The sequence below is a fragment of the Dreissena polymorpha genome, chromosome 5, assembly GCF_020536995.1.
Source record: "Dreissena polymorpha isolate Duluth1 chromosome 5, UMN_Dpol_1.0, whole genome shotgun sequence".
Classification (NCBI taxonomy): domain Eukaryota; kingdom Metazoa; phylum Mollusca; class Bivalvia; order Myida; family Dreissenidae; genus Dreissena; species Dreissena polymorpha.
Genome location: NC_068359.1, coordinates 69,386,209 through 69,404,829, shown reverse-complemented (window position 1 = coordinate 69,404,829; position 18,621 = coordinate 69,386,209). Strand labels below are relative to the sequence as shown.

The 18,621-nt window shown below is 34.5% G+C and overlaps 1 protein-coding gene across 7 annotated transcripts in view; it reads left to right on the top strand.

Moving 5' to 3' along the window:
• LOC127882102 (tumor protein 63-like) overlaps positions 1-18,621 on the top strand; it is an 85,460-nt gene extending 66,839 nt beyond the window's left edge. For all 7 annotated transcript variants that reach the window (XM_052430536.1, XM_052430537.1, XM_052430540.1 and 4 more), the window contains 10 exons: positions 220-290; positions 1,071-1,336; positions 1,760-1,976; positions 2,349-2,461; positions 2,744-2,835; positions 3,036-3,157; positions 8,618-8,771; positions 10,116-10,216; positions 10,788-10,881; positions 13,209-18,621. In XM_052430536.1, the coding sequence (XP_052286496.1) occupies positions 220-290; positions 1,071-1,336; positions 1,760-1,976; positions 2,349-2,461; positions 2,744-2,835; positions 3,036-3,157; positions 8,618-8,771; positions 10,116-10,216; positions 10,788-10,881; positions 13,209-13,496 (1,518 nt within the window). In that variant the 3' untranslated portion in view covers positions 13,497-18,621. The remainder of the gene's footprint in view (positions 1-219; positions 291-1,070; positions 1,337-1,759; positions 1,977-2,348; positions 2,462-2,743; positions 2,836-3,035; positions 3,158-8,617; positions 8,772-10,115; positions 10,217-10,787; positions 10,882-13,208) is intronic.

Genomic DNA, 18,621 nt, shown 5'->3' with positions numbered 1-18,621 from the left:
AACTCTGCGGCTAATCAAAGGTTTCTGAGATGATGAAAACCAGTAATGACCACATCTGGAAACATCAATATCTGACAATGTCTTATAATTACCCATGCGCTTTGGTAAATGTTATAATTATACATGTGTGCTGAAAGTAGTTAATGGTATAATTATACATGTGCTTTAGAAGTAGTAAATGTTATATGATTGTGTATGATTTTTTTTTATCATTTTCAGTCACTCACAAGTCCACCCCCATACAGTCCTCATACCAACATGACATCACCCATACCCACTGTTCCATCTAAGTAAGTATGCGAGACGAAAAATAAATACATATCTACATGCATGTTTTTAGCAGCTTGACTTTCCCCACCCACTTTGACTTGACAGTGTATCTGGGCAGTTATTGAAAACTGGGTCATTGTGATCTATCTCTGTAACTGCTTGTGAACTGTATAGTAAATATTTTCACAATAGGTCTGTTATTTCATTTTAAGGCTTAACCCAAATATTTGTTCTGTTTGAACTTTTTCTTTCACATTACAGTGAAGTCAAAATATGTGAATGAAATATCTGAAGTTTATTGAAGTTTGTGTCCAAGTTGTTTGTTAAATGTTTGTTGAAAGTGAAATGCCTCTTTTGGCGCATTGCCAAGCTATTGATATGTGAATCAATAATCAATGTTAGGTGGGTTTAAACTTGGCTTATCAACAGTCTGTCTAGGTCTCCTATGGGCAAACATTTGTGAAACGAATAAGTACACTATAGAGTGGTTTACATTGCGTCTTTAAAAGGAAGTTAGCATTCCAGAGTGTTAAATCATTTGAACCAGTCACAGATAAAAAAAGTACATTGAAGGTTTATCTTTACATTCTCTGTTTGAGTGTATATACTGTGCGAAAAAAAATTAATGGCTGAATGAAGAACCTTATAAATTAACATTTATTTGTCCCAGTAAACACATCATATATTTTGCACTCATTCATATTAATATCTATAGTGTTTTATATATATAACTGAAATTACTATGATACTTAATATGTTTTACACCACGTAGCATCAATATTAATATTTAAATTTTCCAGCACAAATTACCCCGGAGATTACGGCTTTGAAATTTCCTTCGCCACACCATCAAAAGAGACTAAATCTACCACATGGACGTATTCGGAGACCCTGAAAAAGTTGTACGTGCGTATGGCGACCACATGTCCAGTGAGGTTCAAGACTGCCCGCCCAGCCCCTCAGGGCGCCTTCATCAGAACAATGCCGATATTTATGAAGCCAGAGCATGTTCAAGACCCTGTCAAACGGTGCCCCAATCACGCCACGTCCAAAGAGTTCAATGAGAGTGAGTAGAATTTCCTTGCCTCAATTGTTTTCCTTTTTTTTGTACTGGTCACTCATTTTCAGTGAAAATAGCCCATGTGTAAAAGTTTGAACTTTTTGTTTGGGAAAAAATTGTGATCCACGAGTATTTTTAATCTGGCATACAATATTGTATATTTAATGTGTGATAGATCAATCAAACTCCCAAAAGATACTGAAAAAAAACAACAAATATTTAATATTGTTAAAACTCATATACAAAGTCTGTTTCAATTATAAAAGCTAAAATTAATTTTTTGTAATAACTAATACAAATACTATTCTATTTATAGATCACCCTGCCCCCCCCCCCCCCCCCCCAATCACCTTTACTGTTTCATCCCGCCCCCAATCACCTTTACTGTTTCATCCCACCCCCAATCACCTGTACTGTTTCAATTTATAGATCACCCTGCCCCCAATCACCTGGTGCGCTGTGAGCACAAGCTGGCCAAGTACGTGGAGGACGTGTGCACCTGTCGCCAGTCGGTGATCATACCCCAGGAGACCCCCCAGGCGGGGTCAGAGTGGGTCACCAACCTCTTCCAGTTCATGTGCCTTGGTTCGTGTGTGGGCGGGCCCAACAGGCGCCCCCTGCAGATCATCTTCACTCTCGAAAAAGAGTAAGCATTTCTTTGATTTGATTGATATGACAAAAGATTTCCATGAAATTGTACAAGTCTTCTGTGATGTGACAGAACTTTTTAATAAAGTCAACTCACACTTGAAAAAGAGAAAGCATTAGTTTAGATCAGTTTTAGCTTATTTGTTTTGACTCAAGTGCTTATTGAAACACTATCAAGTCTTTTGCCTGGGTAGAATTAGCACATGATGTCTTTGGGGGAGATCTAAAGAACTCTGCCATAGTGGGGATCGAAACCATGATCTCTCGTTGTCTACTTTTACACTCATTTAAATATATATCTTTAAAAAAATTAAATTTCAACAGTACATCTTATGAGTATAGATGTCATGAAAGTTTTTTGTTTTTCCAGCAACCAGGTTCTGGGACGTCGGTGCGTGGAAGTCCGTATCTGTGCCTGCCCCGGTCGCGATCGTAAAGCAGACGAGAAAGGCATGTTGCCTGCTGTACCGGGAATGAAGAAAAGTAAGTTTTAAAAAACAAATAACTTAATGATTTTGTTATTAGTTCCATATAAAAATCAAGAATCTGTTGTTGTTTTCTATAGATTTATTTAATTAAATCATATAAGCAGTTAGATTTAATTTAATATTATAATGCTCTTTCTGTATAACCAAATTGAATAAAATGTAAGTGGTGGTTTTTGTCTGGATTTCTGCTTTTGAATATGTAAAGTCCATTATGATAAGCTTTATATTACATTGGCAATAATTCAATAAACTAACAGGGTTTCTCTGGTTTACTTAGATTTTCAGAAGATCACCTTAGGTACAGAAATGACCACCATATCTTCAGGCAAGAAAAGGAAGTTGGATGACGACGAAACGTTCACTCTGACGGTAAGTTAGAAATAAATCTACCATGATAATTTGTAAAATTAAAGTTGTTGCTTTTGTACTAAGGTAAATGTGTTGAGAAAAATCCCAAAATAAAAAATATTCAGAGAGAATAAGTGTTTTTTATTTTCTGAATTTGTAAATTTTAATAAAGTGATTTAATATGCGTGTTCTAATAAGTCATGTGTTCATTTATTTTTCAGGTGCGAGGCAAAGAGAACTATGACATGCTATGTAAGATCAGGGACAGCCTTGAACTAGCGGCTCAGGTTCCACAAAACCTGATTCAAAACTATAAGCAACGCCAAGTGGAGGTGCAAAGACAGTGAGTACTCTCCCTTTGGAAACAATGCTTACTTCCCTTTGCATACTCTTCAAAAGGAGGCACCAAAAGACCTCCCATGGATGAAAATTATCTCCCCTGAGAAAAAATATCCTATAAAAGGGAAGTTAACAAATATCTCCTCGGATGCGGTTCACTCCCTTTATGCTTTCTGAATCTTGGATTCATAAATGCTGAAAGCACTGGCTTGTATTTGATTGGTCAGTTGCTCTTCATTGACCAGCATTTCAAGCACAAAAAAGACAGTGAAATGGCCGCAGATTAAATCAACAACTTGCAAGACAGTAGCAAATGACTGTCTATACTTTTTATGTGTTCACTTATATAAACAATGTGTTCAGTATAATTATATAAAGAGCCTAAAAGCCTCTTATTTTTATCAACATTCCGTCCATATGTACAGAAGTGTGTGATCTATGTCTTTATTTATTTTAAATTATATTATTTAACAATTTGTCTTGTGACGTTTTCCATAATGTTATTTAAATAAAATATTTATTTGCAAAAAGGCTGTGATTATTTGAATTTCTGAGCAATAAAATATTTTTAAAACTACACTATTAAGTATGATTTTATAATTTATTTTATTTATTCAATGCAGATTAAGTTACAGATAGTGGTTGCTTCTTTATGAGGGGAGATAACAACCTTCCCAAATTGTTTTCCTTTAGCGCTTTCTATAATTACCTCCCTTGCCTGCTATTTTCACCCTGACATATCTCGTGTGTGACTCGAATTTTTCTTTGAAAGTGTGTTGCTGCCTCGGACAGATTTGCAGAGACTTGTTATTTAAATAAAGTTTAAATATGAGACTCACTGCACCAGAAAGTCTCCTTGCTTTTGCCAAAACAATGGAGAGGTTATATGACTAAAAACAATTTAACCAAAGAGAATTGAACAAAACATCTATTTTCTGACATAGCTGTAAATTTGCATTTATTTTCGATAAAAACATAAAAAAGCTTAACTTACCAAATTTCTCCCCTCATCTTTGAGCAGCCATAGTCCAAAAAGTAATTAGATCTAGACTTAGTTTAGATAGGTGGAAGCTAAGCCTCTGTCACCTGTCTATTTACAGGTGGCTTTCCAATGTTTTGGCAAAAGAGGGAAAGTCGCGATTAATCAAGAAAAAACATCGACCTGGCAAAATTATTAGAACACCATTAAAATAGACATTTCTTCCCTCGTTAAATCCTACAACTGTTACATTCTATATGATGAGGGCGTTTTGCACCCGATTTACCATTCAACAATCGACTAGATTCGTTGACGTGGACAGATTAAGGCACCATCGCCAATGAACAGAAACTCATCTGTTGTTTTTTTCCAGGAAATAAGCTTTATTTTACAATTAGAGGCTTGATGTTATCTGAATTTTGAGATGTAAAACAATTATGTTGTCTAGTTCAACTGACCTCGAAGTAAAGAAACACAAGATAATTTATTTAATCTTTAACTTGTTAATATATAATGATTTGAAAATTCCTGAATGTTATCTGCAAGGACATCTGTGGAATAAAAAAATATTTCGGATTAATATTTGCACCAATTAGTAAGGTTTATATGCTTAAATAGAGGCATACTTCCCTGAGCTGTGAAGCGGCATAGCATATATATATTATTGACTTCTGAATTTCTTGGATATTACTTAGAGATAAGGGAAACAATTCTTCCAGCTGACTTGTAATGCAGCTACCTATGAATGTGTTCAGATCAGCTCATTCAACCGTCATTACATTCCATTATTATTCATTGTCATAACTGTTCCCATTTTACATTTACACAGGACTCCTCTCATTTCAAATTTACATCCTTTCTTTCATCTTTTAATTGACAATTACCTAATGTAATTCATGCACAAAGTGCCTACATGGGGGAATTTCCTTTTATTGCATTATATTTGTCAGTTGAAAGCCAACGTATTTGTAGGTTGTTAATAAATTTGTTTAATTATGTAAAACAGAAAGTATCAAATGGATATTAGTCATTTTTTCCGTCCAAGGAATTTTGTTTTGAGTTTATTTTTGTTATTGTGTTTTCCTTTTTGCGAGTTTTCTGCAATTACAGATTTTAGTCTTATGATCTTGAAACATGATCTGAAGTAGTGCTATGTAGATAGTTGTGTACAGAAACAGTAAGTGTACATGTGGAAACACATTTTTCACACAGTTTATTTTATTGTCTTTATTGATGCAGTTTAAAAAAACTACTATTGTTCAAATTCAAAAACTTACATTTTAGGTAAATTTAATATACATATATTTTTTATCTACATTTTACAAGATTATGTAATATTCCAAACATTGTTAAATTTTTATATTTTTTCTGACTGAAATGTCCATTATGCATATAATTCATATCATCAACCAAGATTGCATTTATGGAATCCAAAATGTATACTGCCAATAGTTTGATATGCAGGTGGTCTGTTAATGATTTGAATGTGTTGATTTTTTGGTTGAGAATTTACATATATGTTTATGTGGTATATAATTTATTTATTGTACTTAATTGGAGATGTTAGTTGTATATTTGTATGATATATTTGACATTTTGTAAACGCATGACAGCGAATAAAAGTTGTAAAGAGTTTGGTTTGTTGTGTCTGTGAGTTTAACGGGTTCAAACAGACACTGCTATGTCAGATTAGATTATTTTACCAATGCCCAAATGGGAAAATGACATTTACTGTCAGGAGTTATATTGACCTGTTACCTCAGGTGATTCAACACTTAAAATAAATTCCCAAAGCCAATTTTGCAACAAGCCTTTCTGCTAAATCAGTTGCCAATTTTGTGAAAGCCATAAGTAAATGTTATGCAGTAAGACATTTACCATTCGATGAAGCTTATTATTTTAATTAATCAGAAGCACTGAGCGTACAACTGATGCATTTAGGTCAGCCTCTATTCTGTTACAGAAACATAGTGTAAAAGTGAGCACAGTGTAACAAATAAAATGATTATTTGACAAGACCAAGTACAGCAATGCAGTATAATCTCACAATTTTCAGTACAGCACTATGATCTTATAAGCATCTGTACATTTCTATGATCTAACAAACTAAATGACAGCAGTATGTTCTTAAAAGCTAAATGACATCATAATGCTATTACAAGCTTAATGACAGCTGTATGCTCTTAAAAGCTAAATGACAGTATAATGCTATTACAAGCTTAATGACAGCAGTATGCTCTTTAATACAAGCTAAATGACAGCAGTATGCTCATACAAGCTTAATGCCAATAGAATGCTCTTACAAGCTAAATGCCAGCAGTATGCTCTTAAAGCTAAATGACAGCAGTCTGCTCTTACAAGATAAATGACAGCAGTATGCTCTTACAAGCTAAATGACAGCAGTTTGCTCTTACAAGCTAAATGACAGCAGAATGCTCATACAAGCTGCATGACAGCAGATTCATTCCTACAAGCTAAATGACAGCAGAATATGCAGGGTCCAGCTAGCTCAGTAGAGGACTAGGTCCGGCTAGCTCAGTAGAGCGCTGGACCTCATATCTGAGAATAGTGGGTTTGAATACCGACATAAGTTTCACTGTGATAGGTCATGCAACTATTTGTTCAGCCATTTTCCTTGTAAATCTAATTGAAGTAGATCACTTGTCAGTAGCATGAGTAATTGGCATAAGAATGTTCACTTTGTAGACAGGCTAACCAGGAAAATGTAAAATCTTAACTGTCAGAGGTGTGGTTAGGTTAAAAACAAAACCTTACCTGTCAGAGGTGTGGTTAGGTTAAAAACAAAACCTTACCTGTCAGAGGTGTGGTTAGGTTAAAAACAAAATCTTACCTGTCAGAGGTGTTTTTAGGTTAAAAACAAGACCTTACCCGTCAGAGGTGTATTTAGGTTAAAAACAAAACCTTACCTGTCAGAGGTGTGGTTAGGTTAAAAACAAAACCTTACCTGTCAGAGGTGTGGTTAGGTTAAAAATAAAATCTTACCTGTCAGAGGTGTGGTTAGGTTAAAAACAAAATCTTACCTGTCAGAGGTGTGGTTAGGTTAAAAAAAAAACCTTACCTGTCAGAGGTGTGGTTAGGTTAAAAACAAAACCTTACCTGTCAGAGGTGTGGTTAGGTTAAAAATAAAACCTTACCTGTCAGAGGTGTGGTTAGGTTAAAAACAAAATCTTACCTGTCAGAGGTGTGGTTAGGTTAAAAACAAAACCTTACATGTCAAAGGTGTGATTAGGTTAAAAACAAAACCTTACCCGTCGAAGATGTGCTTGAATGACCTTTTTCGTCAGTAAATATGAAAAACACACAAGCACATGAATAATTCCTTCATCCATGTATGGCATGACTGTTAGTCATTTTATGAGATTTCTTGCATTCATCTAACAATGCCATTACTTAAATAACAGTTTTGTGACTAAGTTTTTTTAATCTACATATTAGTTTGCTGTTCAGTTAATAAAACTAAGTCAAAAAGAAGATGCATTAACTGATGGCGTGCTATCTTAAACGCAATACATATGTAATTAAGGACAAAAAGCGTATAAAGTAAAGAAGACAATTCACTGAAAAGGAAGTATACAATGTTATTGCACATGTTCAACCAATGTGATATTTTTTTAGAAATCAATTCGTTTATAAATATCAAATAATCCATTTAAGTTTAACAATATATTACATTAAATTCAGAGATGAATCAAATCAAAAATATTTTGAACAAGTACATACAAATATGGCAACTTGTGATGCTTCATGAACAAGTATTTAAATGGTGGATTAGAAAGCAACAAGTTTATAAAAAAAAAGTGCTTTACAGGTAAATTTGTTTCATGTCTGCATAACATGTCAATAAGCTCAAGCTATTGAAGTCTTGGATTTGGACGTCCTAGAGTGATAAAAAAGAAAGTAAGCAATAGAATTCGAGTCACACACGATTTGTTAGATGACCTAATAGCTTTTACCTTAAAAATTATATTTTGAATTGTTTAAATTATATTGATATATAATATTTTAATATTTTTTATTGTATCATGTTAATCAATAAAAGTAATTTTGAATATGTCTTCTTTTTGGTTTAATTTTCATTTATGTATCATAATCACTTGTTTATGTATTTTGTATAACTTATGTTTTATCCCAGTGTTCCCCATGTCTTGCCCATGTTTCTTCCTTTCTTGGCTATATCTTACCCATTTTTCTTTATTTCTTGCTCATGTATTTCAAATGTTATCTATATGTGTTGCATATGTCTTTTTCATGTTGAGTCCATGTCTTCTTTGTGTCTTGTCCATATCTTGCCCATTTGTTCATCATGTCTTGTCCTACTCATGTCTCATGCATGCATTACTCATGTCTCATTTATGTTTTACTCATATCTTGTTCATGTATTACTCATTTCTCATTCCTTTGTTACTCATGTCTTATACATGCTATACTCATGTCTCATTCACGTATTATTCCTGTATACTCCAGGGACTCTGCCGGCACCATATACTCCAGGGACTCTGCCGGCACCAGTTCTTCCCGCCAGGTTTCCATAGCAACCACACAGTCTGCAAGTCGCACACTTTCCCAGACTCTTGCTGCTGATGGGAAAACGCTCACTCTGCCATTCAATTCCAGTGAAGTATGTGTTTTACCATAAGGCAATCATGCAGCAATCTGTGAAAACAGGGTTTGATGCATGTGCTTAAAGTGTTGTCCCAGATAAGCCTGTGCAGTCTGCATAGGCTTATAAGGAACAATACTTTTCTCCTTAACTGGATTTTCGCTAAGAAGAGACTTCCTTAAACGAAAAATACCATAAAAGCAAAGCTGTAGTCCCTTTTAAGCGACGACACTTAATTTACGCCATGTGTTAAACCTGTTTTCACAGAGAGAGGCTCAATTAAAATGTTTGCCCCCCTTCGAAGAAAGCTGTATATAGCAGTCACACTATCTGTCTGTTTGTCTGTGCAGAACTTCCTGTCCCACCCATACATTTTATTATAAGTTATTATGCTCCCTCTAAATTTTTGGGGGAAGCATATAGTCGCCACTTCGTCTGTCCGTGCATCCGTCCGTGCACAATTTTTGTTCGGGCTATTTCTCAGCAATTAATGACTGGAATTCAATTAAACTTTATGGGAAGCTTCACTACCAAGAGGAGATGTGCATATTATCAGCCGGTTCTGGTCGGATGATTTTTCACAGAGTTATGGCCCTTTGAAATTTTCCATTAACTGTACATATAGTGCAATTCTTGTCCAGGCAATTTCTCAGCAGCTAATGACTGGAACTCAATGAAGCTTTATGGGAAGCTTCACTACCAAAAGGAGATGTGCATATTATCAGCGGTTCTCGATGGATGATTTTTCACAGAGTTATGGCCCTTTGAAATTTTCCATTGTACATATAGTGCAATTCTTGTCCCAGGGCCCTCAATCCATTTTAGGGGAAGCGGGTCGCTACCCATAGCAGGGGGAATTTTCGCGGCGTTTCCCTTTTTGGGGGATTTTTAACTTACTCTCTAATTATGACATTTGTACATGTTTGCACTATATTCATTGCTTATTTCATAATTTAGTATGTTTGACAGGATTAAATTAAAATACAATTGAGATATAGTAATCACGAGACATCTATCTATAAAAAAAAATATATATATTTTTTTTTTTTTAGGGTGAATTTTTCCCCCAAAAAGGGGAAAAAAGTACACTTTTCAGGGGGGGAATGCGGCCGAATTTCGGCTGTGGATTTGACAGATTGAGGGCCCTGTGTCCCTAAACCATCCATCGTATTATTTTGTCCAAAGTTATGCCCCTCAAGACGTTTCCTTTTATCTGAATATATAGTGCAATATTTTGACAAAAAACCTTTAGGGAGCATCGCCCGTCTCCGACGGTTTCTTGTTATTATCAAGTTAAAGTAAGATTTTACTCGTATTGAAAGCTCTTGAGTACCATAAAAATAAGTCCTTATGTACATTCAGGTTCAGGTGACAAGTTCTGATGTGAGTCATGATGGTTCCAATGGTGTGCCCCAGCCCGTCAAAGAAGAGACAGTGATGCATGAGGACAATACCATAGCAACGTAAGCTGCCTCTGACCTTTCTTGACAGACCATCAATTATAAATCTGACAAAATGTGTTCATGCTTATATTACATACTACAAATGAAGACAGATGTATAGTGTTTTAATTCATTAAAATTAAGATTTCAGACGTTTGTGTACGATAAATAAATTTATTTGCCTCTTTGCAATCTGATATTGTTAAATAAAATTCATAAGTTGTTGGTGGAATAATTCTGCAAATATATTCACATTTAATAAATCATGATTGAAAAAGAAAAATGAATCTCTATGCAATAAATATCAAATAAAGTTGCGAAAGCAAAGTGAAAACATACCAGAAAGCAATTGTTAATCCTTTGTTTTTTTCTAAGTAAAAATAAGTTTGCCTCGATCTGAAATAAATAAAATTCAATTATTTTAAAATATGTGCGTAAGTCTAAGACTTGTGTAAGTTGCTTAGTAAAACGGTACCCAGATGCTTTATTAGCATTTTTTCCCCAAGATTATCATATGCTATTTTGAAATGTGTGCTCCAATCATAATCATAAAAAGACATTCTCAATTCCTAGCCTTTCATTATCATTTCAGATGGTTGAATGCAATAGGCCTTGGTGCATACATTGACACTTTCCACGAACAGAACCTTTACAGTGTGCTACAGCTTGATGATTTCTCTTTGGAGGTGAGAAGAGCTAGAAATGTACTTTGTTTGCAGTTTGTGTGTGTGTGTTTTTAAATATCAAATTTTTTATTTGCCAAATTCAAGTCAGTAAAAAAATTCGTACATAGGAGTTGCCTTTATGAAACAACTATGAAATGTTTTCTGATAAAAGAACAAATCAAGATTCAGCAGACGTGAAGGTTCTTATGTCAAATGAGGTAAATTTAAATCAAAGCTAATATGGTTGAGCTTAAGGTTACCTTTTTAGGCCCAAGACAAAGGTAACTGATTGTATTAAAAACTGTGACCTGGGTTCAATGTCCTTCTAAATACTTCAGAAATAAAAATTATTTTTGAGCCTTGTTCTGGGCCTAATGCATGTGCTTTGAGTGTTGTCCGAGATGAGCATGTGCAGTGAGCACCGTCTTATCAGGAATGTCAGTTTTTGCTTTTTGGAAGTTTTGTATGGCCCCCTTCGAAGAAGAGGGGGTATATTGTTTTGCACATGTCGGTCTGTGGTTCTGTATGTCCGTCCGTCCACCAGATGGTTTCCGGATGATAACTCAAGAACGCTTTGGCCTAGGATCATGAAACTTCATAGGTGCATTGATCATGACTCGCAGATGACCCCTATTGATTTTGAGGTCACTACGTCAAAGGTCAATGTCACGGTGACCGGAAATAGTAAAATGGTTTCCGAATGATAACTCAAGAACGCTTATGCCTAGGATCATGAAACTTCATAGGTACATTGATCATGACTCGCAGACGACCCCTATTGATTTTCAGGTCACTAGGTCTAAGGTCAAGGTCACGGTGACCTGAAATAGTAAAATGGTTTCTGGATGATAACTCAAGAACACTTATACCTAGGATCATGAAACTTCATAGGTACATTGATCATGACTCGCAGATGACCCCTATTGACTTTCAGGTCACTAGGTCAAAGGTCAGGGTCACGGTGACTCAACTTAGAAAAATGGTTCCGGATGATAAGTCAAGAACGCTTACGCCTAGGATCATGAAACTTCATAGGTACATTGATCATGACTCGCAGATGACCCCTATTGACTTTCAGGTCACTAGGTCAAAGGTCACGGTGACTTGACACAGTAAAATGGTTTCCGGATGATAACTCAAGAAAGCTTATGCCTAGGATCATGAAACTTCATAGGTATATTGATCATGACTTGCAGATGACCCCTATTGATTTTCAGGTCACTAGGTCAAAAGTCAAGGTCACAGTGCCAAAAAACGTATTCATACAATGGCTGCCACTACAACTGACAGCCCATATGGGGGGCATGCATGTTTTACAAACAGCCCTTGTTTAAAGGGAGTCACTTCTAACCGAAAATCCAGTGTGGGCGTAAATTATTGTCCCTGATTATCCTGTGCCGACCACAATAAGCTCAGTTTTCATAGAACGAGGCTCATTAGATCTAATAACAGATATTAAATATTCCTGTCACAAATTTTTACTACAGTATATATAATATTTCTGTCACAAATTTTACTACAGGATATTTATGCCCCCCTTCGAAGAAGAGGGGGTATATTGCTTTGCTCATGTCGGTCGGTCTGTCGGTCCGTCCACCAGGTGGTTGTCAGACGATAACTCAAGAACGCTTGGGCCTAGGATCATGAAACTTCATAGGTATATTGATCATGACTCGCAGATGACCCCTATTTATTTTGAGGTCACTAGGTCAAAGGTCAAGGTCACGGTGACCAGAAATAGTAAAATGGTTTTTGAATGATAACTCAAGAACGCATACGCCTAGGATCATGAAACTTCATGGGTAGATTGATCATGACTTGCAGATGACCCCTATTGATTTTGAGGTCGCAAGGTCAAAGGTCAAGGTCACGGTGATCCGAAATAGTAAAATGATTTTCGGATGATAACTCAAGAACACTTTTGCCTAGGATCATGACACTTCATAGGTACATTGATCGTGACTCGCAGATGACCCCTATTGATTTTCAGGTCACTAGGTCAAAGGTCAAGGTCACAGTGACAAAAATCGTATTCACACAATGGCTGCCACTACAACGGACAGCCCATATGGGGGGCATGCATGTTTTACAAACAGCCCTTAATATTCCTGTCACAAATTTGTACAACAGGATATTTACTATTCAAGTCACAACTTTTTACTACAGGATATTTACTAATCCTGTAACCAATTTTACTTCAGGATGGTTAATATTTCTGTCACCAATTTTTACTACAGGATATCTAACATTTCTTTCACTTACTTTACTACATGTAGAATATTGACTATTCCTGTCACCAATTTTTACTACAGAATATCTAATATTTCTTTTCCTCAACTTTACTCCAGGATCTGGCCAAGATGAAGATAGGCAACGCTCACCGCAACAAGATCTGGCAGAGCATCTTGGATCTGCGCAGCGGCGGCTTCACGGACGGCACCACCCAGGAGCATCTGCTGGCCACGCAGAATTCGACCGCGTCCACAATCAGTGTCCAGAGCTCCATCTCCCAAAACAGCACATACAACCCCGGATTCTACGAGGTCACACGCTACACGTTCAAGCATACCATCTCGTTAACGAAAGAGGACCGGCATCCGACCGAACCATCAAAAAGCCACAAGAATGGATGCTAGTGGATGTAATTTTATATGTTGGTTCTCTTGTGTTTTAGCTTTGCTCTCCGAAAACAGGGTTTAATGCATTTGGGTAAAGTGTTGTCCCCAATTAAACTGGGCAGTTTGTCTAGGCTAATCAGGGACTACACTTTCCACCTTTACTGGATTTTTATTTTAAGAGACGTCCTTTCAATGGAACACAATTAAAAGCGGAAAGGGTCTTCCCTGATTTGCCTGTGCTGACTGCACAGGCTAATCTAGGACAGTTCTTAATGCACATGCATTAAGCCGTGTTTTTTCAGAACGTTGCTGACTTTTATCCTGTTTATTATGTTTAATTGTTATTTGATCTTTTTCTGTAATACAATTCTCTCACTATGAAAGACAAGGACCCCTTATTGAATGTTTACCTAAAATGTCACATAAAAAGGATGCTTAAATGTTTTTAGTCTTTTTTTTTTTTAAACATTTATATTATGTTTTATTGTTATGACTGCGTTCTTCCTCCCTAAAAATAGTTCAATTGAAAGAAACATATGGTACAAACAACCTAGACATTGAAGCATATCAAAGGTTTCATAAAGAAAGATGTTTATAGGAGGTTTCGCACAGATTGTCAGAACAAAAGCTGTTGGGCTACTAGTATGGATAGTCTTTACATTTGATAAATATGCATTTGTTTTGTGTTAATTCTCTGTTACAAAACCACTTGAAACGAAATTCCAGGACCAACATTTTAAGAACTTTTTTAGGCTGGAATGCATCGTGTTTGTCAGAGGTGTTCTTTTTCAAACTTTTCCAAAAAATGTAACAAACGTCATTGGACCATTTGGACATGTTCTGACAATTTCTGCTAACAAAAATTACTGAGAAATGTATGGTCATGCTTTGGTTTGTCATGTGTATCTGTATTTGATATATTTTAGATTTGCTTTTTTACTGTTATGATATCATGCTGTAAGCATTTTAATAATGTTTTATTGTGGTTTTATAGTTGGTGTGCTTGTTAGTAATGCATGGACAGGCTTTTGTGTTACACATGTCTGTAAAAGTTGATTTTGCTACTTTCATATTTATTGTTATATTAAGATTTGGGAAAATTCATTGTACAAAAATGTGACTGTTCTGAATTGATTGAAAGTTTTAAAGTGATTAAGATGTTTGTTTAAGGTTGAATTGTTTGTTAGTCTTATTTACTCTTGAACAAATATCTCAGCAGTGTAAGATCTCCATTATAATGTTTTGCACTATAATTTACGTGGGTAATGTTTCACACAAAGATTTGTGCAATTAACAGCATAATTATATAACTGTAGTTTGGATGTAAATGGTGCATACATTAATTGTTAAAGTTCAGCAGAAAAAAATGCTTTTAAACCTATCACATCAAACTGATAAAGTTTTTAGAGAATTTTCCTCGTTATGGTATGTTATGAGTCCAATGTCAAAAGTAGAATTTTTTGTTTCGGTAGTTATTGTATGCTTTTGTGAATTTAGTGGACAAGTTTTGTATTATTGTGTTCAAAAGAAGTTTTTTTGTATTTATTGAATGCTGTGTATATCAATATGCCAATATTTTGTTGTAAAATGTAGATTGTTTATTTCTGATTAATGTGCTGATATGTCAGTGAATGAGAGGATTTTTCATTGTACTTTCTGCAAGATTGTATTTCAATGAAAAATATAAGATTTATTGCAAAATAAATTATTATGTTTCAAGGAATAAATAGAAAATTAAGATAAGATAAATGTTGAAGGATGACCGTAAAAATGTTTTTGCTTATACATGAATGGTGCGTGTCTTTATGACCAAGTTGTAATTAATTAGCAACTAATGTTGATAGTTGTTATGTATAGTATTTGATAACTGCTGTAGGTAAAGCCCCAGAGTTGTATCTAAACATCCCTATACCATAGGCACTTGGTTAAACAAAAAATACTGTAGCAATCATCATTGATCTTGATTGTGTTGTGAACATTTTCCACAGTGTTGTAATTGAGGTTTATTTTACTTGAGCTTTGCATTATTATGGTTTAGTATAAGTTTAAAATGGAAGACAGTAAATAATGCCAGGTAAATTTCAAATGAATAGTGTACCGGTACTGTTTACATGTTGAACCATTTTGAAAAAAAAAAACATGTATTGTTAATTGAATGTGTATTATTTGGTTTTTAAAAATTAATTTTCTGAGTCTGTACTCAAATGCTATGGTGTAGTAGGCACTGTTCAGTTACAACATTGGGATTTACCAACCACAATAATTCCTTCCATAACCTTTGTGTTCAGTGAATGAATGTCACAATATTGACCTAACAAAACTTATGTGTTCATACATTGTTAACAATTATGCAAGTTTTAATCATCACTCATACTAAAATCATTTTAGTTCTGACTAGACGTAGACAATTCTTAGTGCTTTATATCCATGTTTCATAGAAGTCCATCTTTACTTGCACTGACATTTTTTTACCCATATTTGGGGTTCAATGCCCTGAAATGTATTGTTTTTATGGTTTTGATTATCAGAATGTTTGACGAGTTCATTTGAAGCAAAAAATGTTTTTCAAATGAAAATCTGCTGTCACATGTTCCCGCTATCTAAATACACTGCCAGATTTAGTGATTTGAATAAAATTTATTTTTCAATCTAGATTAGTTTATCAATTTAAATTTAAATTTTGGAAAACTTCAGCATTTTTTTTTCATTTTTTGTTGCTTCATTTCGAGATCTGTTGGTAACTAGATTTAAAGTCTTATGTAATGACTAAAACAGAGTTGACATATGTCTGTAGTTTGTATTTACTGAAAAGACATAATGTGTCAGTATTATTAAAGGGAAATTAAAAGAAATATACTAACATTTTTTATTGGAAACCTTAAGTTGCATGAACAATTTGTAGCCAGCTATAAACTGATCAAATCAATCATATCATTGTATCTGTCATTAATTATAAAATGCTCAGACATTTTCTTGTTTTACCGCTCACTTATGTCCAAGATCAAGGTGGCCATACGATGTTTGTTGTCCTTATTGATGTGTTCAAATCCATTTTCTGTTCATCATTTTACTCATCTATGTATTGATTGTAGCCCATTTACCACTAATTTGTGTGGGTTTTTTTTATGTCACATTTCATTTTGTTGTTTTTGTTCATTTTAAAAGTGTCTCTTAACGAAGTATGTAGTCTGTGTGGAACACGGTGCTGCCGGACACGTGTCCTTATTTTGCAAACTATTCTCATTTACTCAATATGTCAAAGAAAGGCATTTCTTTTGTATTGACCCAGGAGCTTTAAAAATTCCAAATAATATTTTTTTAAAGATCTCCAAACTAACTCTCAGTACTTGACAACATTTTGAAATGTTTAAATCTCAATGAGTTGTTAAAGAAAAATTGCCATTGTAAATATGAGAAAAAACAAAAGGTTGATAGCACAAGTTATACATTTTCTTCTTCAAAGAAGATTTGCAGGGGCTATAGTGATTCAACACCACAGAAGGTTGTTTTTACTTCCTCTCCGGAAGATTGAAGTAAATGCCAAAGTGTGACAAGTTTTCTTTGATATCAGTATATCTCCTACTCGTACTGAAATGTCATTTAAAGCTCATTTCCAGTTCTAGAAAAAATGTTTTGTTTTGTGCATGATCAAAGTGTTGGAACTTTGCTTGAATATGTTTAGATCATAGACCATTAAGGAAATGGAGTTTTAAATTATTCGTTCTAAGTGTATGAAATACAATACTTCTGTTTTATCAGGTCAATTGAAAAAAACATGCCTTATTTATGTTTTGTTAATTTCCAATGTATACCGGTTATTTTTAGAGGTGTGTTCCGTCCAGTTATGGATAAAGAAGAATTTGATTGTTAAACTTGTACAGCTATACCTTGTTGACATTTTGAGAATTTATGGAGTAAGAAACATTTGATTTGTTGTCAACTTCAAATATTTATTTTAGAAACAGTGTTTGTGTTACATTTATTGGCAGATCTATTCAACAATATAGCATTTTGAGGGTTTAAAAATATTTACAGTAAATGTTTGAGAAGAAATATTTTTCTTTCTTTTGTTGACTTGTTAAATAATTGGGAATACTTGTTTATTGTATTTGTTTTTATTTTTACTATTTGATTGGTGAACTAAATAGAGAAAAAAATGTTAATTTAACTTAACAACTAAGATGTTAATTTGGATATAATGCCGATTTAGTCACTGCCTTTCTAGGTCTTCAGACCTGGTAATTAGTTTGAATTCGACCATAGTTCACACCACTTTCCCATAAGTTCAAGTATTTACCGGTACCCAGCGACCATAGTTCACATCACTTTTCCATAAGTTCAAGTATTTACCGGTACCCAGCGACCATAGTTCACATCACTTCCATAAGTTCAAGTATCTACCGTTACCCAGCACTCAGCTGATTTGTGTGTTCAGTCATTTCATTATCAAAATCAAAATGGGAAAACGGGACTTAATGCTGTTTGCACAGGCTAATCACGGACATCACTTTCTGCCTCTATTGAAAAACTAATTTTAAAGGAAGTCTTTTCTAAATGAAAATTCAGTCTAAGTTAGAAGTGTTGTCCCTGATAAACCTGTGCGGTCTGCTCAGCCTAATTAGGGACAACATTTTAGGCACATGAATTAAGCCCTGTTTTTCTCGAGCGTGGCACAATGAATTTTTGTTAACATAATGGGTAATGGTGTGAGTGTAACATCATGAAAAAGACTTTCTATCACCATTGTGACAGTTATCTCTGAAAAACATTTTTAAATTATTTTTAAAAAATCACTTTATTGCTGTTATTTAAAGTTGTCATTCTAAGATTTAAGAAATAACGCATTCTTTATTCTTCGAAATAGATACATCAATCAGATCAGGGTATAATTATAATTTTTATTTGCCTCCTTGTTTTAATTTAAAAAATGCCTTTGTGATAATATTGAATTGCTTCTATCCACGTTTGGAACATAGATAAAGAATTTGTTATTTGTGTTAATGCCTTATGTTCTAAAAAGAATTGTGCACAAAATGTTATTGTTTGCATTCCACTATCATTTGGCTTTTGCAGAACATGAGATACAGTGACATTGTATATGTTTTTTATTTTATATAAAATATTTAAACTGATTTGCAGTATT